Source organism: Phascolarctos cinereus, unplaced genomic scaffold, assembly GCF_003287225.1.
Source record: "Phascolarctos cinereus isolate Bilbo 61053 unplaced genomic scaffold, phaCin_HiC Scaffold_7;HRSCAF=346, whole genome shotgun sequence".
Classification (NCBI taxonomy): domain Eukaryota; kingdom Metazoa; phylum Chordata; class Mammalia; order Diprotodontia; family Phascolarctidae; genus Phascolarctos; species Phascolarctos cinereus.
Genome location: NW_027556180.1, coordinates 66,399,045 through 66,422,419, shown reverse-complemented (window position 1 = coordinate 66,422,419; position 23,375 = coordinate 66,399,045). Strand labels below are relative to the sequence as shown.

At 51.3% G+C, this 23,375-nt stretch overlaps 1 protein-coding gene across 1 annotated transcript; it reads left to right on the top strand.

Annotated features, from left to right (window-relative positions):
* Positions 1 to 994: 994 nt before the first annotated feature.
* ASIC4 (acid sensing ion channel subunit family member 4) lies at positions 995 to 23,230 on the top strand. Its single transcript, XM_021002705.2, has 10 exons — positions 995 to 1,732; positions 17,147 to 17,291; positions 17,694 to 17,821; positions 18,209 to 18,371; positions 18,589 to 18,645; positions 19,953 to 20,106; positions 21,393 to 21,484; positions 21,596 to 21,675; positions 21,942 to 22,046; positions 22,195 to 23,230. Exons 1-10 carry the CDS (start codon positions 1,151 to 1,153, stop codon positions 22,306 to 22,308), a joined length of 1,620 nt encoding a protein of 539 aa, XP_020858364.1. The 5' UTR covers positions 995 to 1,150; the 3' UTR covers positions 22,309 to 23,230.
* The last annotated feature ends 145 nt before the right edge of the window (positions 23,231 to 23,375 follow it).

Below are 23,375 nucleotides of genomic sequence, written 5' to 3'. Positions count from 1 at the left end.
CAAGGGAGACCCGCCAAAGACATCTACACCCACACCCACACCCCCTCATCCAGGTAGGACCTCAGCTTCACTCTCTACCTGAGCCTAGGCAGCACTCTCACCAGCCTTGCCATAACATCTGGGGAGGCAAGGGAGTCACAGCTGCTGCCAGTCAGCGGGGAGGACCCCCTCTGCTGCTGCTGCCTGTGAGGGTCTGGGGACTTGGTGAGGCAGGGGAGGGCCGGGGGCTGGAAGAGACCTGGCTGCTCTTGGGGCAAAGCGTTGTAGCCAGAACCTAAAGGGAGGGAGCCTGAGGGAGGCGTAGAGGAGCTAGTGCGGGATTCCGTACCCTCTTTCCTCCTCTCAAGTTCATGAGATATTCAAACAAGTGGCTCAGGTAAAGCAGCTTGGGAAGCTGAAAATAGGGCAGCTGGGTCAGATGCAAGGCCAGTGGTAGTCGTGGAAGCAGTAGAGATGTCAAGTAGTCCACAGTGGACGTGGGTGGGGCCTGCGGAGTGGTGCTCATCCGTGAACTAGCGTGGGGGCTTCTCAGGGCCACGGCCTCAGGCCCAGCAGGGAATAAAGAGAGCAGGGCAGAGCTGGGAATCTGTCATGTGATTGGGAGTGGGGGTGGGTAAGACGCACCCTGTGGCTGGGGGCGCAAAGAGAGTTTGGGGGTCCTGAGTGAGGTGGCGGGCACACGGAGCTCCCCAGTACTGGGCTGGGGTCCGCTCCCGCCCCTGGCGCTCCCCTCCTCTGGCCCGGCTCCTGCTGCCCGCCCGCCCGCCGGTGAAACGCTGTTGACATGTCCTGAATTATTAAGCGCGGGGTGGGCTTCGGAGCACATGCTGAGCGGCGCGGGCTGAGCGGCGTGGCGGAGCGAGCGCTCGCAGGGACACACGCAGGGGCTGACAGCTGTGCTGCTGCTGATAAGCGAAGCCACAAGGAGACGATCGAGGAGAGAGACAAGCGGCGGCAGCAGCCAGGGCTGCGGAGCTGCTGGGAGTGTGAGCAGCTCCCCTCCCTAGTGCCCCCCTCCCCCTCCTCGGCGGGAGTTTGGAGGAGCGGCTGCTGTCCCCACCACTTGGGGAGAAGAGCCCGGGCTGCTAGGAGGGGAGGGAACAGCGGGCAGGGACTCTCTGGCCGGCCAGGTCCAAGCAGCCAGGGACAGATGCCTATCGAGATAGTGTGCAAAATCAAATTTTCCGAGGAGGATGCAAAACCGAAGGAGAAGGAAGAGGGAGACGAGCAGAGCCTGTTGGGGGCAGCATGCCAGGGGCCGCCCCCGAGGGACCTGGCCACCTTTGCCAGCTCCAGCACCCTACACGGCTTGGGGCATGCCTGTGGCCGGGGGCCTCGAGGGCTGCGCAGGAGCCTGTGGGCACTGGCCCTTTTGGCCTCCCTGGCTGCTTTCCTTTACCAGGCTGTGGGCCTGGCCCGTAGCTACCTGGCTCGGCCTCACCTGGTCTCCCTGGACCCAGCCGGGGTAGCCCCTGCCCTGGGCTTTCCTGCTGTCACCCTTTGCAACATCAACCGCTTCCGACACTCTGCTCTCAGTGATGCTGACATCTTCCACCTGGCCAACCTGACAGGGCTGCCCCCTAAGGACAGAGATGGACATCGGGCAGCAGGCCTTCGATACCCTGAGCCGGACATGGTGGACATTCTGAACCGCACTGGCCACCAGCTGGCTGACATGCTCAAGAGCTGCAACTTCAGTGGCCACCACTGTTCCGCCAGTAACTTCTCTGTGGTGAGTCCCACCAGCTGGCTTGCCCCTGGCACTAGAAGGGGCCATCTGGGTTAGGGTGGCAGAATGGGGCGGGTGTCCTGGAGAAGGATTCCCCATTTCCTTTGCCACCAGAGTCCTTGCTTGGTGTCTCCCCTGGGCTTAGAGGTCCCTCTCTCCACTCCATAGGCACAGAACCACAGCTGTGGAAGCATTGAGGGGCTTACCATGTTCTTGTTGCTGTTGCCACTGCAGCACTGCCATGGTTTGGAGGGGGCATCCTGCTGCCAAGGGGTTTTTTCAGGGCAGGTGTGCACTGAAGGGATGGGGCAGCTCCTGGCTGGAGCACTGTGGGAGGCTTCCAGGTCCTGCCACTCAAGAGAACATTCTTTTTCCAGAAAGTCATGGTCTGTGTCTTCTCCATTCCCCCCCCCAGTTTTTACCCTTCTCTGACTCCTGCTGCTCCCCCCAACCCCCAGTACCATAGTCAAAGGTTAGGAGCTCAAGGGATTGAGAGAATGCAGCTATGGAAGAGTTTAGGGCGGAATTTTGTAGAGCTGGCACGGGCAGCACCTAGAAGGACCTTGTGGATATTTACACAGTGCCAGTGTCTTCTCTCTTTCTCTTTCACACACTCTCCCTTTCATGTTGTCCCCCATGCTCAGCTCTGGCTTTTTCACTCGTTGCCACTGACAGCTCTTTCCCTCTTATAGTCTCTCTATGGCTCTCACTCTCAGGCTCACTCATTCATTCTTAGGTGCACAACTCCCTACCCCACCCCCCTCCAAAAAGATCCCTTATTCTGGCCACAGTTTCTTACACACATTACTACATTCCTGTGTGCTGGGTTTGATTTGTACCCCACATGGATTACTACTCATCTCCATACTCTTATTGTCAGGGTCTTGAAAAAAAGGACAAGGGGGGTCATTCCCTGACTGTCATTCCTTTACGATAACCATGATCTCTCTCAACTCACTCTGCATGTCAGGATCTTATACACACACACAGCAGGCTGGTGGAGATGTCTCTGTATGTGCACATATACAGACTCAGACACCTCACACTAGGAGTTTTGATCTGTTTCTTATGTGTATACACACACCCAGTAGTGTCCTACTGATGATGCATGAAAGCCCTTTGCCCACTTGTTCATGTATGTCTGTCACACATAGAATTAGTGATGCCTTCACCAACATTCACATGGTATCTGATATTTTGGGTGCCACTGTCTCAAGCAAACAGTCCGTGTTCAACTCATACCATGCTGTCTGTATTTTTTCCCCCTGTTTTTACCACCCAGTGTCCACACACACACACACACACACACACACACACAGAGGATCACTCTACTGCCACTGAATCAGCCACAAGATGGAAATGCAGATGGTAGTAGAACTAGGCTTCCCTATGAGGTTCTCCACACAGACCCTGCTTCAGCATCAATGATACACATGCCCCAAATAAAGTAATGTGTCCTATCATGGTTGCAGTCAAATTTGGACTCCTCCACTGCTGTCCAGAGGGGACTATGTGCCATGGGACAATTCTGAAGAGGGACACAGATCAGAGATGTCAACCTCCTTGACCATGGGCACAAACAGAGGCAGCCACAGGGAAGAAAGGAGAATGGGGGTGGGGGAAGAGGAGAGGTTTATTAGGCAGAGAGTGGGTCTAGAGTGGACAAAGGGGATATCCCTGCTTTGAGGTGGGGGATATGAAGAGTGAGATTGAAAAGGGGCTATTCAGGGAAATTGAGGAAGCAAGCTAGTCCTCACTCATTCCCCTTCTCTTATGTGATATATCCCTGAGCCTTATCTCTCTGCAGAGACTGGGAAGGATCAGGAGGTGGGATATAGAGTTGGGAGGGGGAGAAAAAGGGGGGTAACAATTCCCTGTGAGGTTCCCACTCATGTTTGTCATCCCCAGGGTAGGATTCCTTTGCTCTCTCCCTGCCCCCCCCTACAAATCAAGGAGGAGCAGAGACTGGTCCCAGCAGGTGCTGATGGGGGCCAGAAATCAATGGAATCTTTGTGCCTACTGAGCGGGAGTTTGTATCTCAAGGCCTGAGGGGGATGGGAGGGGGGAAAGGGAGGAAAAGGAAAGGGAAGAAAAGGAAAGGGAGGGGGAACCAAAGGGGGAAGATAGAAGAAGAAATGAAGAAGTCAAAGGGAGGGAGGCAACTGGAGTAAAGGAGGAGGGGTAGGTGAGGAGAGAGAGGAAAGGAGTAGAGTGGGAGGGAGAGGAAAGGAAGAGAAAGGCAAAGACAGAAGAGAAGAAGGAAGAAGGGAGGGAGAAAAACTGAAGGAATGAGGCAGAACAAGGAGAGATATCTTGCTGTACTCTGGGAAAGGAGAGCTGGCTAGAGCATTTGGAAGCAGGGGTATCCCTTATTTAGGGTCAAGGAAGCCCGTGTGAGGAATGCCTTGGACTGGTAGGTCTGGTCAGGGTGAGAATGATGGGGGAGGGCTGTATGCAGGGTGCATTTCTTTTGGGTCCTTTTGATATTAGATCATCTAGTGACATGAGGATGATGGGAGTTTTTAGGAGTCTCTTGCAGGAGTGGCTACAAGACTGTAAGCCCTGGATGAGAAGCAGCAGACATGTAAGGGAAAGCCCATTCACCTGTGGAGATCCACTGTTCCTTAGCACTACTTTCCTCCCCCCACCCCCACCCCATCCTCCTCTCTTTTAGAACTGGAAATCCTGAATCTGAGTCTGATTTTTACATTGGTAGGAAAATTATGGGATCCATGATGGGGATTGATCAGTGACAAATATGGCATCTAGAATGGGGATGGGTCCATAATGGGAATGGGGTCTGTGATAAGAATGGATCTGTGAATAATGAAGGGAGTTCTGATATTGATTGGAAACTTTGCAATGAGATGGGTCAGCCAGTTGGAGAAATGGGTCTGAGGAGGGGGTTATTGTCTTGTTTTTTTTTCTTCCCTTCCTTGATCCCTCCTTCCCCATTCCCCCACAATGCTGTGACCTTTCCTCTGGAATCCAAATTAATAAATGTCACATTTTCCAGCCTATTTTTACTTTGGGTAATGCTCCCTCCCCCAGTCCTCCTCAGCTGCTGCTCTATCTAGCTGCTGCTACCACTTCAATCTCTCACCCCCACACTTTGTAACCTCCCCCACTCCCCCAACTCATTCCCCATCTCCCCATTTACTTTTCCCCTCCATCTCCCCTCATACACTTTTACCTGTTCTCACTCTTACCCATAATCGCTGCTATTTACTCTCCTTATCTGGTCTCCTCCATCCTCTCTCAAGCAATGGAGGCACCCAATATTTACCGAGCATCCATTACATGCAGGGGCCCTGTGCCAGACACTCTGAGGGACTGAAAAAGAAGACATAGTCCCTGCCCTCAGGGAGCTTACAGCCTAAATGAATCCCAAGTGAAATAACAAGGAAAGACAACAGATGGTAGAGTATAAGCGATGTCACGAGGCAGTTTTATGATTAATCACCAAATGATGTCGACACTCAGTAAGTGCAACGAGTTCAGAGAAGGCAGAGATCTTGTATAGGTTGGGAAGGCCTGGGAAAGGCTTGAGGAGGCAGAAGCACCAGCTGGGCCTTGGAGGACAGAAGAGATGTGGATAGGCAGACAGGAAATCTCTTTCTGGGTAGGGGGGAGGCTTGAGAAAATGCTTCCATCCACTCAGCTCTTTTTACTCTTCCCTTCTATTAACAAGGCATAATTCTAATGGAGTCTACCCTCTGTCCATCGCTCCTTCAGTGACTTCTACTGCTTGCCAAATATCAGGGTGGGTTTGGTGGGGGACTGTTGCTTGCATTGGGGTGAGACTGAAATTTAAGGAATAATTATAATACTAAACACTGATATAGCACTTTCTATGTGCCAGGCACATAATCTCTGTACAATTATTATCTCATTTGATCCCGATAACTCTGGGAGATAGGTGCTATTATTATGGTCCCCATTTCACAGATGAGGAAACTGAGGCAAACAGGGTTAAGCAACTTGCCCAGGGTCATACAGCTAGTAAGTGTCTGAGGCCGGATTTGAACTCAGGTCTTCCTGACTCCAGGCCCAGTGGTATGCATACTATGGTGCCACTTACCTGCCCCTGCTATCTATGCCCGGGAAGATGGTTGAATTTGTGCATGCCAGTCCCTCAAAGCGCATTTCTTGCATGAAGTAGGACTCAGTCAGGATTCAATAAATATTTTTGGAATTAATAAATCAAACAATAATGATAACACCACCTTTTCCTCCTATTGTACTTCAAGGTTTGCCAAACATTTTCCTCATCATAGCCCAGTAAAGTGGGTAGGGTACCACATATCATTATACCCATTTCATGGATGAGGAAACTGAATCGAGAGAGGCCTATTGACTTGTCAAAGGTCCCATAGATAAGAAGAGGTGGAGGAGGGATTGAAATCCAGGTCTGCTGACTTCCGTACAGTTTTCTTTCTGTTGCACCACACTGTCTTTTCAAGGGCAGCTAGGTGGCCAGGCCTGGAGTCAGGAAGGCTCAAGTTCAAAATCCAGCCTCAGACACTCACTAGCTATGTGACCCTGGGCAAGTCACTTAACCTTGTTTGTCACAGTTTAGTCATCTGTAAAATTAGCAGTATCTCTGTCAAGAAAACACCAAATGGGGTCATGAAAAGTCAGAACTTACTGAACAAGTCTTAAAAGATGCATGACTTCCAAACTTTTAAGGAGCCTGGTCCATGGCTGGATCAGCATTCCAAACTCTGAGATCCACTGACGTCGCCTTCAAGAATGTAGGGTCACTTCTACCTCTTGCTGAGGCCTTGGAGTAGGACTAAGAGGGCCAACTCACAGCAATGACATATGTCTACCCAGCATTTTATACTTACAAAAGTAAGTGTAAAATTTACACCTAAATGATGTCATCTAATTCTCATAGCAACTGTGTGGCACAAGTAAAATGTACATTTTGTAGATGAGGAAACCCCAGCTGAAGATTAGGTACCCTGCAGGGTCCACACGTCAACAGAACAGCAACGAGGGACAGAGACTTAGACCTAACCTGTGTCAGGCTTCCCAGGAGGGTAAAAGTTTCATCAGTGTGGCGATGGACTCTAACACGGGGAGATCTTGTAAACAAGATTTTGGAAGGCTTGGGGGTGGGGTGGACCTCTCTAGGTCTTAGTGTCTATAGCCATATAATGAGGGGTTGGACTAGATGGATGTAAGGTCCTTCTAGTTTCTGAATGATCCTTTTCCTTAGGTGGGGAAACTGAGGCAGGGAACAGAATGAGTTTCCCAGAGGTAACGAGTTCACAATCAATGTTAGAACCAAATGGACTCTGGAGGGGGGAGGTCAACAGATCCAGCCCATTTTACAGATGAGAAAAATCAAGGCCTGGGAGAAGCAAAGAGTTTTGCTTGAAGTCAACTGGCAAGTATCTCAGCCAGGATTAGAATCCAGGTCTTAGGACTCCAAGAACTGCCCTCTTACTATGTTATTGGAGGCTAATCAGACACCAGCAAGAGCAAGAGAAAAAGTTGCCTGCCCCTTTTCTCCTCCCTCCCTGACTAGGGCCCCCTCCTACCTACATTCTTTTACTTTCCTCCTTTGACTGGCATGACTGTTAATCACTCACCTGGTTCTCCTTCCTCTCTGCTAATCAGGCACAATTAGACAAGGCCACTTCCAGCTGGGCAGTCCCCCCTGACTCCCCCTTACCACAGGCTCCTTCCCCCACCTGTCAGGTCAGCTCCATGACAGAGGAGACAAGGCCTGGTTTGGGGCCCTTCTCCCCCAACTTTTAGGCCCCCTAAGCTCTCAGTTCCTTTCTTTTCTCTGTATGTCATTCCATCTGGCAGCCTTAGCGCCTCAGCCTCAGGCCAGCATGGAGACAGGATGTCTGACCCTCTGCCCTGTGTTCCCCTTTTACTACCCCAGGCCTTACTGCCTTTTCCTGGTTCCCCCAATATCCCTCTGCCTTCCCCACCGGGGTCTGTTGGATGCCAGACAGAGACGCAGGAGGCTGCTGGGCCCTGCCTGGTCTGTCAGCCTGTCCAGCTGCAGCTTTTTTTCCAGGTCCCTGTTTTCCTCTGGATGCTGTCCCTTCCCTCCCCAGCCAGTTCCCCCGCCCTTTCCCTCCAGGAACGCTGCCTTCATTTTCTTGGATCTTTCTCTTTGCTATAATCCTAGCTGCACTCACCCCTCTTTTAGGGGGCTTCCTGCCAGGGTGGGATGGGGGTGGCATCTTTTGAAAGGAGTCGAACTCGGAGAGTGACCCTATGAGGTCTGGATTCCTTATTGTTGGAGGGGATCAGAGACTGGAGGGAGACCTGTGTCAGAGGGTGGGAGGTGGCCCTGCAGAACCAGCCCTGACCCAGTCCCACACTGCAGAGGCCCCCGCCGGCCTCTTCATTAATCAGGAATCAACCGGGAGCCCAGCTCATTATCAGCTCAGCTCCTCTGTGGAGCTGCCGGAAGACGCTGATTAGTGTTTGTAGCAATGCTCCCTACTTCTCCCCTCCTGGACCCCCGCCCCTGCTCCATGTCACTCCTTGCACTGCTCCCCACCTGCTCCCCCCTCCCTCTGCTACTTTCCTTACTGTGCAGAATTAACTCCCCAAATTGTCTCCACCCCAACCCCCCTCACCCCACCCCACCTCCTCCCATTGCAGTCCCAGGCCTGATTTGTTAGTAACATTACAAGATCTGGGCTCGGGGGCTAGGAGGCTGGGGTTGGGGGTTGGAGCAGAGGTGGAGGGCTGGGGGGAAGATTTAGCTAGGAGGAAGGAGCAAGGTTTTGGCAGGGAATACCCAGGTCCCGTCTGTGATTTGGTATCCAGTGACGCAGGGCAGCTAGGCTGCGGCCGCTCCAAATCACATCTACTGGGGGATGAAAGGGGGTGGGGTGGCCAGTGGCTTCCAGGAATGAGGGAATGAGGGGGAGCCCAAGGCCCAGGGAGAAAACCCGTGGTTCCACCTGCCTCCTGAATGACGAAGATGCTGGGGCTTCCGTCAGCCAAGTATTCCCCAGTCCATCTCTGAGTCTCTCTGATCTGTCCAACCTCCTGCCGGGCAATAACCAGGAGGGAGGGAGGGAGGGTGGTGGCTTGAGCCCTAAAGGCTGGCCCAAGGAGGGGGTGGGGTGAGGGTTGAATAGGGAAAAGACCTACCTGGCATCTCCCAGGATCAAGACAGGGTCAGTTTGGGGTGCTTCCACTCAGCAGGTACAGTCATTCTGGGCTCTTTCTTGGACCCACCATCCTGAGGGAGGGAGGATGAATATCAGAGAATGAATGATGAATCTGGAAATGAGAGGGGTGGGGAGCATGTGTCTGTGTGTGTGGGGGATGTGTGAGGGGGATGGAATGTAAGGGGGACCCCATCAGGACGGAGAGAAGTAGATACTTCACGCAGGAAGGGTATGGGGGAGGGTTTTAGGGGTGAGTGGGGACTGGGATCTGTTTTTTTCCCCTCCCCACTGTTAAGGATTGGGAAACTAGGTCTCACCAGATGAGTGTGGAAATCCCTCCCCCCCTGCCCTGGCCTTTTCATGTCCCACTGAGGCCTGAGGATGCCCCATTTTGGCTATCCAGGTTGTGAGGGGAGCAGCCCCAGCCCCAGCGACAGAGACAGGCTGCAGTGAGTGAGTTCAGGGAAGAGCCACAGGATGATTAAGGGGAAATGGAGGATTGATTTAGGAGGAAAGATTAAAGCAGCTAAATCTGTGGCGCTTGGCTCAGCGGTGACTAAGCGTGGACAGGATAATAGCTTACAAATGTGTGAAAGGTGTAAATACCAGGCAGGGGGAGGGGAAGGAAGGCGGCTTGGCTGGGGGGGGGGAAACAGAAGGGGCTGGGAGCCATCTTCTAGAGGGGCAGCTTCTGGACCTGTGGCCCTGAGATGGGTCAAAGGGGATAAGACTAGCTATCAGCCTGTCTAAGAGAAGGAGAGACAGTTCTCTGGGCTGGGGAGGTTGTGGGAGCCCTGGACAGAGCTGCTTCCCAGTAGGGGGGTTGCCAAGTGATTTCAGCTGTCCACCACCTTGGCCTCTGGACCTCATGAACAAATGAAGGGAGCCCTGGTTCGAGTAGCTGGATGAAAATATTTATCCTCCCTCTTGCCCTGTCCTCCTTGTCCCCCAAGCTCCCTTCTGAACCTCAAGATCTCTGTCCTGGCCTACCTCTTCTCCCCCTTACGCAAGCCCCCTCCCCCAACACATACATCCTGGTGTCTGTCCTGGCCATCGTCTTTTCCCTTTGAGGCCTCTTAACTCTGTCTCTATTTGCCCCCGCCCCCCCACTGGCCACCTCCTCATAGAGCTCCCCCCTCACTCCGCCTCACTGGCCGCTGTGGAAGCCTCTGGCGCTTCTTGAGCGGAGGTCACTTTGGTGAGGAGCTGGGAGCCTGGGGAATGCAAATGAGGTAAACCCAGAGAGGAGAGAAGGAGAAGAGACAGGAGGGAGGGCGCTGCATGTGTGATGGATGTATGCCAGACCATGTAAGTATTCAGGAGAGAGGGGCACAGTGAGTATGTGTGTAGGGCTGAGTGGGGGTAGGGGTACGGGCTTGTTGGGGGCTAGGGGTGTTCTTAAGTATGCAGGACTGAAATCTGGCTGGGCTGTCGTGTGGAATTATATGGGTGTGAGTGTTGTATAAGGTTGAATGAATATAGAGGTGTGGGGTTGTGTAAGTGTAATTGTGTAGAAAATCATGTGGGTGCTGGGGCATGGAAGCACGGAAGTATGTGAGGCTTGCATGAGTTTAGTTGTATAAGGCTAAGTGGGTTCCGAACGGTAGGGCTAGGTGCATTCAGGGATGAGTGGTTGTGTGGGTGCAGAAGTATAATGGACTGACTGGGTGCTGAGGGGGTTAGGGTGGTGTGTGTGTTTGTTTAAGGCTTAATGGATATGGGAGCGTGGAGAGTCTTGGGAGTGATGATTCCCAAAATGGAATCCTGGCACTCCATCTTGCCCCTGTACTCTTGGGTTCTCTTTACAAGCTATTACCTCCAAGACACAGGGGCTGTCTTGAAGGACAAACTCTATCCTCCCCTGGGCGGCCCCCATAGCCTCTTCCATAGTCAGCCTTTCCTCTCACTGACCTCATTTGCACAGTCTGACACACTGAAGATGGTTGGGGAACAACCTGAGGGGTGAGTGAATTTCAGAAAGGGGATCATTTACTAGAGAGGTCAATGGGGAGAACATGGAATTTCTCGGCTTAGGGGTAGCTTTGGATTTGCAAAGAACTCCTCCCTCCACAAATCCCGTCTACTTCCCTACCCCCATCCTGGAGATCTCTTCCGGTCTCTCACTCAGGCTTGTCCTTGGATCCATCCGTCTTAGTCCTAGGATACCTCATTCCCCTCTTCGTGGAGCCCCCTCATTTCTTGGATGGCTCTAGTTGGGTTACACTGGAGTCAGCTTGGGTGAAAACTCAGTCCATCCCCTCCCCTCTGCTGTCATCATCGTCATCGTCATCATCATCATCATCATCATCATCTTCATCACCTTTTGTCACCTTCATCCCCCACCGATTTTCCTACTCTCCGATTTCCAATTCCCACTTCTCTTTTCTAAAGATCATTTTGCAGGTAGCAATAGCACTCCTGCTTCTACTCATAATTTACATGTGTATGAAAACAAAGACAGTTTCTTCCAAGACACAATTACCCCCATGGGGGTGGAGGAGTCCATTGGGAGGAAGAAGGCCATTCTTTTCCTAAGTATTGGGGGATATTGGGGTAAAAGCTGAGTGTATGTGGGTATATGGGACTGTGAATATGGATGGAATCCTCCTCTGCCTGGATGGATTATGAATATGTTGGAAAAGGAGTTCCTGTCAAGGATTGGTGTCATTTAAACACTAGACCCAGATGTATCTTGGGAAGGGTGTTAAGTCCTCTCACCGTGATTAAACACCTCATCCTTTATTCTGATCAGCCTTGCTCTCTCGAGTTCTCCTGTCTGTCCCCAGAGAAGTGGTAAAAAAGAATGGGGATGAGGAGAACTGAGGATCCGGAAAGCTCTAAAAAGTCTTGGGGACCCCATCAGCCCAGAGTCAACTCAAAGGTGTCTAGAGTCCTTACTCCAACCCAAAGGAGAGAGGGAATATACCGCTACCCCCACCCCACCCCCAAACCTGTCCTTCCTATTCCTCATGGTTCTGAAGGATTTAGGCCCCAGAGCTGGGGAGAGAGAGTGAGGGTCAGAAGCTAAGAATGGGTGCAGCTGGATCCTTGATTGCGGCACTGGGGCTGGGGGCAGCTAGGGAAGTATGAGCTCCTTGGCTGAGGCAGAATGCCCAGAAGGCAGCTGTGATAAAGCCCGGCCAGAAGATTAGCTCTGGGATTAGCCCAGTCTCTGCAGCTCCCTGGCTGCCTCTTATCTCCCGGAGGCTCGGCCCCCTGTCCCTACCAAAGCTCTGAGCCCTGGCCCCACTAATTGCCTGTTAACCCCGTGGGCACTGTGACTGAAAGGAGAGAGAGGAGGAGGGACATTAGGAGAGCGAAAGCACCACCGAGGGCACAGTGCAGAGAGAGCTTTCCTGGGAAATGGGAGCCCAATGGATAGATAGAGCCCAAGGGACTGATAGAGCCGAGCATTGAGTTTAGCTCAGGACAGATCTCTCCAGATCTCAGATTACTGTCTCTTGTTGCAGAGTGGGGAGGAGGGAGTTGGGAGGCTGGGAAATGTGACTGGGCTGTCAAGGGGAAGGAGGGAGGAGTGTCAGATACTGAAGGGCTTAAAAGGCACAGGGTAACGGACAGAATTAGGAAGGTGGACAATCAGGGGCCAGGGCGGGTCACACAGACAGACAGCAGAGGACCAGAGGCCAGGGAGACAGAGCAGAGGTTCATAAGTCAGAGAGACAGAGAGCAGAGGGTCAGAAATCAGGGTTAAGGTTAGGGACCAAACAGAGAGCAGGGATATGCATAGGCAAAGGAGAGGCAAGTAGAAGGGAGAGAGGTGTATGCAGAAGGAAGGAGATGATGGTACATACCAGAGAGTGAGAGAGAGATGAAAAATCAGAGGAAGTGAGGACAGTGACCAGGGAACTGATGGGGAACAGAGAGTCACCTTTGACTTGGGCTCCAATTGCTTGTCATCCGCTGGCATAGGACCTCGTACCAGCACCATCAACTCCTTTGCTTCACCCTCCCCCTTTCTCTATCCCCCTTCCCCACCCCCACCCTGGGCAGTCTGTGGCAAAGGAGACACGGGCAGCCACTGAGATCTTGTGGGACGGAGTGGCCGTGCCGTCTCCATGGAAGAGGAAGCTGGGCTGTGCTGCCACCAGAGTTCTGCCACTTAGGAGCTGGCGGCTCCACCCGCTGCCCGAGCAGCCCCGGGGGCTGTTTCCGGGGCAACGAAGTGGTCTACCTGGTAGTCAGTGTTGCTTGGGGGGGGGGGAGCTGGACGGGCAACTTGGCCTGTCCAGCTCCTTCCCTGTAGACTTCCCTTCCCCGGCCCCTCTCTATCCACCCCCACTTCTTTTTCAATCCATTTCCTCCAGGGTAGGGGGAGGTTGTGCTGGGGGTAGGGTGGGAGGGGAAAACACAGGAATATTTAAGATCATAGGCTTGTAGGGTTTAGAGCTGGAAATCATCAGTCCCAAGTCCAGCATCTTACAGAGGAGAAAATGGGGGAGGGAGCAAAGGTGATGTAACTGGCTCAAGTAGCAGAGCCTGGACTTTCTCTGGCTCTTCTGCCTCCAAATCTAGCCTTTTTTTTTTTTTAAACTGATAGAACCAATGTGCCAGAGGTTCGGGGTAACCTGCACAGGTGGGGTGGGGTGGTGGTTGTGAATGGTAAGGAGCTGCAGAGCCTCTGGGGAAGGATGGTAGAGTCATGCCTCCCGTTCCTTATGACGCCTGTATAGGATGGGCTGATCTCAGTGTTCGTGTGGAAAAGTCTGGGGGCACAGCCTTTCCCCTCTCCTCCTCTCCCTCTCTTCCCCTCTTCTTCCTTCCTTTCCTCTGCTCTCCTGAATTTAGGTAGCATTTTGGAGCCTGGGCACATAATATATGGGCTCCCTATATATGCCCTGACTAATTGATTGAAGGGGGCCATAGCCAATATACACACTCCTGTCTTGGCTTCCTATCACCTACTAAGTAAAGTACAAAATTAGCCTAACATTCAAGGCCTTCCCATACCTGCTGCCACCCTTCCTGTCTGGCCTTATTTCATGACTTCCTTCTACACTCCGTAGATTCCAGCCAAATGGAACTGACCACCCCACAGCCCTGTGCTTTCCCCTTTTTTGCCTTTACTGGTGATATTTGTTCTCTGTGCTTGGAATTGTCTCTCTGAACCAGTTGATTGAATTCCTCTTTTTTTGCTTTTTGGTGAGGCAATCAGGGTTAAGTGACCTGCCCAGGATTGAACAGCTAGTAAGTGTCAAGTGTCTGAAGCTGGATTTGAACTCAGGTCCTCCTGACTCCAAGGCTGGAGCTCTATCCACTTTGCCACCTAGCTGTCCCCCTGCTCATTTTTTATAGACTGACACTTAAGCCACCTCCTCCAGGAAGCCTTCCCCCAAGCTGGTAAAGATCTCTCTCTGCCCTCCAACCTCACAAAGCACTTTTTTTTAATACCTCTAATTCACTTGTCATGTATTGTTTTGTACTGTAGTTATTTATCTAAATTTGCATGTCTCCCAGGGCCTAGCATAGAGCTCTCTGCATGCAATAAATAATGTATAGTCAGCTGAAAGCACACCGAAAGGAGAGGAGGAGGAGGAGCAAGGGAGGAGTGAGGGAAAAGAATGAATGGAACTGATTAGGGTAGAGAGGGCGGCAGCTAGGTGATGCCATAGTGCACAGAGTCAGGAAGGCTCCTCTTCTTGAGTTCAAATATGGCCTCAGACACTTACTAGCTGGGTGACTCTGGACAAGTCACTTACCCCTGTTAACCTCAGTTTCCCCATCTGTAAAATGAGCTGGAGAAAGAAATGGCAAACTGCTCCAGTATCTCTGCCAAGAAAATCCCAAATGGGGTCACAGAGAGTCAGACAGGACTGATGAACTATTAGAACAACAGGCTGGGAGGAGATTGGTCACAACGACGGTCATTGCTGGGTAATGGGGAATGGTTTAACAGAGACTGATGAAGGAAGGGCAGTAAGAAGGGATGGAAGGGTAGAATGCAGAAGGTATGGACTTAAGATTAGAGAGAAAGGAAGAAGAGTATAGTGGTCAAGATTCTATTCCCTTTCTTCTCACTAAAGTGAAAGGTCAGTCTGATTGGCTGTGGGCAGGGTAGCGTCAGACTGAAGTGAGAGGGTGGATGTAAAACATTTTGCCAATCCTAAAGCTCCATGTAGATGCCAGTTGCTGTTGCTTGTGGCTATTATTATTATGTTTTGCCAATGGTCTACTACGGGCCTCCAGTCTGGTGATGACTTTACTCCCTGATCCTTCTACTTCATTCCTGCTGAGCTTGAGCAATGTTTATGGAGGGGTATAGGGGTGTGCTGGTAAATGTTTAACACTACATATCCACCAGGGGAAAAAATGGTACGTGCCTTTAAGATTAATTAGCATTTTTAACATTTTCTCCATTACCTTCTTGTCTAGACAATCAACAAAATCATAGATCAAGCCCTAATGTGTGGTGATTGATTTTTGAGGTATCACTGCTAGCATTGAAAATTTAACAATGGACTTTCCAGTCAGGTAGAGTTGATTGTAGCACATCCATGGGCTATGGGATGGAATCCAGTGGTAGAATGTGTTGTGGGGGAGGTAGAGCACCTAGCAGCCAGTTCTGGGGAAGATAAGGCTGCAGCATCCCACTGAAGGAGGTTGATCATTGAGGGGAAGGCTCTCTACTTCCATAGCCATGACAGCCACTTGAATTCAGGCTCTTGTCAGCCCTCTCCTCGACTACCCTCCTAATATGTCTCCGAACTGCCGGTATCTCCCCTCTTCAATCCATCCTTCACACCACTGCCCATATAATCTTTGTAATGCACAGGGCAGAACATGTCACTTGACTATTCAAAAATCTCAGTGACTCCCCATTACATAAAGGACAATGTACAAAATGCTTCGCCTGGCATTTAAAGCCCTTCACGATCTGACCCTGCCTTACCTTTCCAGGCTGATTTCATGGGATGACTCTACGTTCAGGCCAAGCTGGCCATTCTCTGACCTGGCTTTGCCTTCTCCCACCTTCATGCATTCGTGTCTAGAACAGCCTCTCCTGACATCTCTCTGCCTCTTGAAATTCTTCTCTAGATTCAAGACCTAGCTTAGGGGCTGCTTCCTCCATCGGTTCTTCCTTGGTTCTCCCTTCATCCCATCCTCAGGTAGCTGTCCCTTCCCTCCTCATATTTTTCACACTATGTCTGAGTCTCTGCTTTGCACTTATTTTTGGCACTTAACACTTTTTTCTGCCTTGTCTTATACTTACAAAAGTAGGTATCTGAGCTCTTCCCCTCCTGGCCATTAGAAGGTATTAATTGCTTGCTCTTTGAGGGTTAGACCTGTGTCCCTACTCATATTTTTATTTTCAGCTTCTAGCACAGTGCTGGTTTTAACAAACCTAGCAAGTTCTTAATCTGTTTTTGTCGCATTTGTTGAGGTTAGGAATGTGATACACTGGAGCTGATGAGCAGAAAGGTCTGCTTGGGTCCTGGGAAGGAGGTGAATGAGGGTGATTTTCCAAGGTGTCTCTATTGCTGCATACAAACACTGATATCATGGAGGGTGGTGGCTAAGGGAAGCCTGGTGCTGTTGGGTAATCAATAGACTTGGACCCAGAAGAATGGGGCAGGGCACAGGAGCTGGATCATTGCTATAGGGAAATCCTAAATGAGGGAACTTCCTCTACCACTGCAAGCTCCTGCCTTCTCTGCAGCTTAGAGTTGCTTCCAACAGAGATGTTTCCCTACAGCAAAATACACACCATCTTCCTCTCTTCCACATCCTTCAGTCCAAGCTCAGTTCCCTGGTCCTGGATTTCCCCTTCTCTCTGTCTGTGCTGTATCATTGCCACCTGGTGGATGCTGGGATAATTCCTTGAACATGGAGATAAGAGTGCAGAGAATAGGAGTAGGTGCAAGGAAATTTGGAGGACAGATAAGAATGTGGGGCAAACTGGAGGAGCTGGGCTTTCCCAAAAGAGATGTTGGCTTCTCCCTTCTTCTCAACGGCTTGTATTACCTGAGCCCCAAGTAGGAATGGCAAATGCTATGGTCAGTGGAAACAGCACAGGGTCTGGAGTCAGAAAGACCTGAGTCCAAACCCGGCCTTGGACACTTACTAGCTGTGTGACCCTGGGCAAGTCACTTAACCTCTGTTTTCCTTAATCCACCGGAGAAGGAAATGACAAACCACTCCACTATCTTGGCCAAGAAAACCCAAATGGGGTCACGGAGAGTCAGACACCACTGAACATAGTAACATACTTTTAATGGTAACCTCCCTTTCTCACCTTTTCCCCTAGGTATATACTCGTTATGGAAAGTGCTACACTTTCAATGCTGACCCCCAGAGTCCACGGCCCAGCAGGGCAGGGGGCATGGGTAGTGGTTTGGAGATCATGCTAGACATTCAACAGGAAGAGTACCTGCCCATCTGGAGAGAGACTAGTAAGAGGGGGAGATGGGGGAGTTCCCCCCATTCTTGATCCTTACATTGGTGGTAGGGATGGGGTGAACCTTGGGTTTATATAACGGTGGGAATGCTGTGTTAGGGGTGGGGGTGATTGAAAACAGCTCAAGAAAGAGATTGAAAGTTGCCACATCTACCAGAGCGAGATTTCTGACTGGCGGCTCGTAGTCAAATGAAGGAAATTTTTTTTTTAAATGCTCAGAGCAGAGAGAATAGATTCACTAGAGTTTCGCTTAGGCGTGTCAACCTTTTGAGAGGAGATGTGGGAATGGTCTCTTTGGGGGTGATTGCAAGGGAGCAAGGCGGCTGGACACTGAGCCTGGACCCCAGAGCTCACAAGTATTTCTCATATCCCCATCTCTGGGGTTCTTTCCCTGCAGATGAGACATCGTTTGAGGCTGGCATCCGGGTTCAGATCCACAGCCAAGAGGAGCCACCATACATCCATCAGCTCGGGTTTGGGGTGTCTCCAGGTTTCCAGACATTTGTGTCCTGCCAGGAGCAGCGGGTGAGCATAGCAGGGAAGAAGGCAAGGGTAGCCGATGTAGGACTGCTTTACCCTGAGAAACTTCTGAGCATTCTGGGTTCTCCAAACCCAGTTTGCATCTGCCTGCTTTGGTAGAAGGGTCTGGGATCTGAGGGGCGAGGTCGTATGTAAAGGGTTGTAGGCTGTGTTTTAGGGATTGGGCATATGAGTTGAACTCCTGGTTTTGACCCCTCAGTAGCAGAAAGACTCTAAAGTCAGAAGACCTGGGTTCAAATTTCACCTCTGATAATTATTGTCTGTGTGACCAGCACCTCAGTTTCCTCATTTGTAAAATGAGATTAGATTAGAAGGCTTCTGAGGTCCCTTGCAGTCCTATTGTGACCCCATGATCCTTCTTTCCCTTCTCAGCTGACATACCTGCCCCAGCCCTGGGGTAACTGCAGGGCTGAGAGTGAGGGAGGGGAGCCGGAACTCCAGGGCTATGCATCCTACAGTGTCTCAGCCTGCCGGCTGCGTTGTGAGAAGGAGGCTGTGCTGGCACGCTGCCATTGCAGAATGGTTCACATGCCAGGTGGGTGCCCTGCCCCCTGGAATCACCCTTTCCCTCGCCCTTCCTTTCCTCAGTAGCTTCCACCACAGGTGTGGAGGGGGAGGGCCCTGCATTTGTGCATGCTGGTGTGTCCATGCATGTGTGCGTGTGCTTGTGTGCGCGCGTGTGGTCAGGAGGGTAGGGCTTGGAGAGTGGGGAAGGGACTGTGGACTCCAGGGACAATCTCCTCTCCCCCCAGGCAATGAGACCATCTGCTCCCCCAACATCTACATTGAGTGTGCAGACCACACTTTGGGTAGGTGCTGCCTTCTTCCCTCTTCTTCCTCTCTCTATCTCCATTTCTCCAGTCCCCCATTCTATCACTTACCTCTCTCCCCGTCTCATAGAATCATGGAATTGGAGTCATCCAATCTGATCCCTGCCTGCTGGATCTATCTTCTGTGTACCATTCTTGATAACTCAGCTTTTGCTTGACTATTCCCAGTGACAGGGAGCTTGCCACCTGATAGGGCAGCTGATTCCATTGTTAGATAGCTCTAATAGAAGCTTCTGGGCACCTGTTAAACAAAAATGGGCCTCCTCTTAAATTCTACCTGTTGGTTCTAGTTTTGTCCTCTAGCACTGAGTAGAGTTTTATCTCTCTTTCACATAATAGGCCATCAGATATTTGAAGACAGACACATGTCTATCCCTCATTCCTTATAATCCTGGCCACCTCATCTACCTTTCTTCTCATTCTATATCTGCAATCTTCCCTTTTATTGTTTACCCTGCCTCCCCATTAGCCTAGTACCCCATCTCCCTATCTCCTCTCCATCCAATCTTCCCTCAACCGGGTCTTTCCTGGGGTGGGGGGTGTTTAAGTCTATGGGACTTTGAGTTTGAGACTTTGGAGTAGAGGCAGTATGGAAAGCATACTTGACTTTGCAAGTCAGGAGACCTGGGTTCTGGTCCAGGTTCTGCCATTAACTTACTGTGTGACTTTGGACAGATATTTTAGCCTTTCTGGGTAAGTGAGAAATCTACTGTTGGAGGCATTACCCAGCATCCATATGGGGCAAACCCTGTGTGACCATCCAAGCCCCTTTTTCCTGCTTTCTTTTCCTAGCCAACCTTGCAATATGTGACATTATCTCTCTCCCGGCCTGGCTCCCTCTGTCATACACTAGCTCATACACCAGCTCTCTGAGTCCTGCTCATCTCCTTTTCACCCAGTCTGGCCTTAACCTTTATGGCACATTTGCCACAGTGGGTGAGTCTTGACTTGTCACTGAAATCCGGCCTCTTCCTGTGCTAGCTCGGGGGGATACATTTGGAGGATTGAGACTGCTCAGAAGTGTCTCAGGGTGAGGCAGTCCTAGCTTGGCTACAGTGGGAAGGATCTTAGACCTTTAGGATTAGCTTGGCTGGAAGGGGTAGACTGGTCACTCCCGATGCAAAGAAAATGCAGGAGGAGTAATACCTAGGCCCTTGTTTGGGGAGGTCTTTTTCTTGTGACCACACCCATCTGAAAGGACTGGCATGCCCCACTTCTGCCCACCTATTCCCCTTTAAAGCTCTTATCTTCTCCAGCCCATCCCAGATGGCACTGTTGTGTTGCAGACTCTCTGGGTGGGGGATCCGGAGGCCGGTGTGTTTGCCCCATGCCTTGCAATCTGACACGCTATGGGAAAGAGATCTCCATGGTTCGGATCCCCAACCGAAGCTCAGCCCGTTATCTGGCCAGGAAGTACAACCGAAACGAGACCTACATACGGTACCGGGGTGGTGGTGGGGTCAGCTGTGGTGAGGAGGCATGGGCTGGCTGCAAAGACCTGGCGTGCTGAGGGTGTGAGGTGGGAGTGGAGGAATCTCAGGTAGCTGAAAGAAGACATGTACCCATCGTGGCACAAGGAACGGAGCAGGGAGGGAATATAAGGGTAACTGGGGGACAGAAAAAATAAAATCGCTCAATGTGACCTGCATCCAGGTCCCCCGCCCACCACTCAAAACCAGGCATATAATAGGCATGCAATAAAGGTAAAATTAATTAAATTAACTAATTAATTAATAATTAAATAATTATTAAAATACACCCACCAAGTATTTATCAAATACCTGCTCCATATAAGACAGTGTGCATGAATGAATGCATAAATGAATGAAGGTGTAGATAACACACAGGTGAATAAGACAAAGCCCCCACCCACATAAAGTTTACCATCTGGTTGGGAGGGCAAAACCAAAATTAAATGCTAACTTCACAGAACTGACTAAACACTATAGAAATTGAGAGAAAAGATATTGCCGTGATAGGCAAGGAAGGTTTCGTGGAGAAGGTGAGACTTGGGGTGGACCTTGAAGGATTTAGGTAGGCAATGGGGGAGGGTGTTCCAGGGAGGGGACAGCTTAAGCAATGACAGGGAGGCTTGTGATCGTGCTCTGTTTGTGGCATAGTCAAGAATGGAAGAGAGGGTGTATATTGGAGTACAGTGGGAAGTGTGGTGGCATAGAGACATTGGCATGGGGCTAAGTTAGAGGAGGCCTTGAATGGTAGGCTGAAGAGTTTGGACTTCATCTGTCGAGTAGAAGGGGGCCAATGTAAATTCTGGAATGGATAAGGTGGTATTGGAGATAGTAGGAATGAGGAGGAGCAAGGATCATCCACTTATCAGAATTTTAAGGGGCCTCAGAGATCATTTAATCCAATACTCTCCAAGGGTTAAGACGGGACAGGGGCTTCTGAGACATGTGTGAGTCTGTTCTCTGGGAGAGCGTGGAGGAAGTTCCACGTCTCTTTTTTCCTGACATTATGAAGACACAAGCCCCCCTGGGGGATCTCTGAGGGGAAAGTGGAGGCCACCAGCTATTTGCTCAGCATACCTGCGGCAGCTGACCTATCATAGATTCCAGGGGTGTCCCAGATGAGGGGTGTGCTGGGGTCAGTTTCCCCTGCATCCGCTCTGTGTCCCTCGCCAGTCCGCCTGACTCCCTGTCCGCGTCCTCTGGCCCACCCTGGTCCCGAACTGCTTCCTGCACTGAATCCATGGAATGTTTCCACAGAGAGAACTTCCTGGTGTTGGATGTTTTCTTTGAAGCCCTGACCTCCGAGTCTGTGGAGCAGAGAGCAGCTTATGGCCTGTCTGCCCTACTGGGTGAGACCTGTTCCCCTTGACGGTGCCTCAGATGGCCTTGCAGGCTTTGCCTCAGGCCTGGCCTTCTAACCACCTACTCTTTCCCTAATGTGTTGCTATTTCTGCCCCTAGGTGACATCGGAGGACAGATGGGGCTCTTCATTGGGGCCAGTGTCCTCACCTTTCTAGAGATCCTTGACTACATCTACGAGGCAAGGATGGGAGCCCTGGTGGGGAGGACTGTCCAGATCCTTCAGGGCTAGGAGGGTGAAGGCCTGAGGGGAAGTCAGTCATTGGGAAAACCTGAGTGAGTCAGCTTTTTATCACGGGGAAAGCAGGCTCTCCTGGATGTCTTCACTTCCCTGGGCCTTAGTTTCCTCACCTGTAAAATGAGGGGCCCCCTCAGCTCGAAATCTATAATCCCTATGATTTCCCTAATCCCCTGAATCCACTCCCCTTTTTCCTGAACCCTAACAAGGTGTCCTGGGACCGGCTGAAGAGGACATGGCGCCGCCCCAAGCCACCCCTCAGGACCTCAACAGGAGGCATTTCTACCTTAGGGCTGCAGGAGCTGAAGGAACAGGTAAGGGGAAGCTTCTGAGAACCTGTGGCCTGCCCCTCCTCACCCCCTATAAGGAACATCCGAGTGTCGAACCCCCACCCCACCAGACATTATGAAGGCTGGGCTACTCTTATTCTGACTACTCACCCTACCCGCTGTTGCCCTGCAGAGCCCGTGCCCAGGACGAGGCTGTGCTGAGGCTGGGGGGGCCAGCAGTCTGCTCCCCAACCACCATCACCCTCATGGCCCTCCTGGAGGCCTTTTTGAAGACTTCGCCTGCTAGGACAGTGCTCTCAGAGGAGGGAGACAAGCATCTGGGCCCCTCCATGGTTGCGCTTTGGTGGAACCAGGGACCTCTGCCCCCTCCCCCTTGGGGCAGAATACAGTGACTTCCAGGGGCTGGAAGGGCCAGTGGGAGCTCCCAGGAGTGGCAGGGGAATTAGCTGCTGCCCTTCACCTATCCAGTAGCCCAGGCCTGGCTGTCAGCTTCTTTCTCTTCTCTCTCCCTGCTTCCCCTCAAATCCTCAGTCCCAGAAGCCCAGGCTATCCCACCGTAGCCTAGAACCCCGCTGAGGGCTGGAGGGCCAGGCCTTGGACTGGTTCAGGACCAGGGTAGGGAATGTCCCTTGGAGAGGGCAGTTGGTATGTGAGTAGACCGTCTCTCCCTGAGGAGTGGTACAGATTCTTGCTCAATAAAAAACCAAAACAAAACCAAACCCTCTGTATATTTGTAAATAGCTGGGAGAGTGGGGGGTGGGAGTGAAATAGGGGTGGGAAAGGGCCAATAGTAATCAGAGAAAAGTGGTTGGGCTTAGAGAGTAGGAGCCCTAGATGGGGATCTTGGGACTAAGTAAGTATGTGGGTGGAGGGAGGGTCTGTGCCCTGGGGATGAGGGACCTCTGGGCTGGCCCTAGTTCAGGCTTCTTGGCACAGCCCCATCCTCTGTTAGGGTAAATGGGAATGGCCCCAGCTGGCCTGGTCTGCAGTCTCTGCCCAACTCCCTATCCTCCCCTTCCTAAGGCCACCTTCTCATGCTCCCTTAATATCCATTTTTGCTTCCTTTCAAAAGATCCTAATGAATCTCAGTGGCAGGAGGCCTGTCAGACCGTGACTAAGCTTGGTTGGTGGTGGGGGGGGTGTCTCTACAACTCCCCTCTGCTCCCAACCTTAAGTCTGATTTTCTAAATCTGTGAAACAAATGGAAATAAAAAGTCACAAAGTATTGTGTGTGTGTGAGTGTGTGTGCGCGTGCATCTCAGCAGTCAATATACATATGCAGACATGAATGGTTATGGGCTGTGGGGACTCTCGAGATGAAAGTGGAATATAGACCCTGGTTGGAGGACAGTG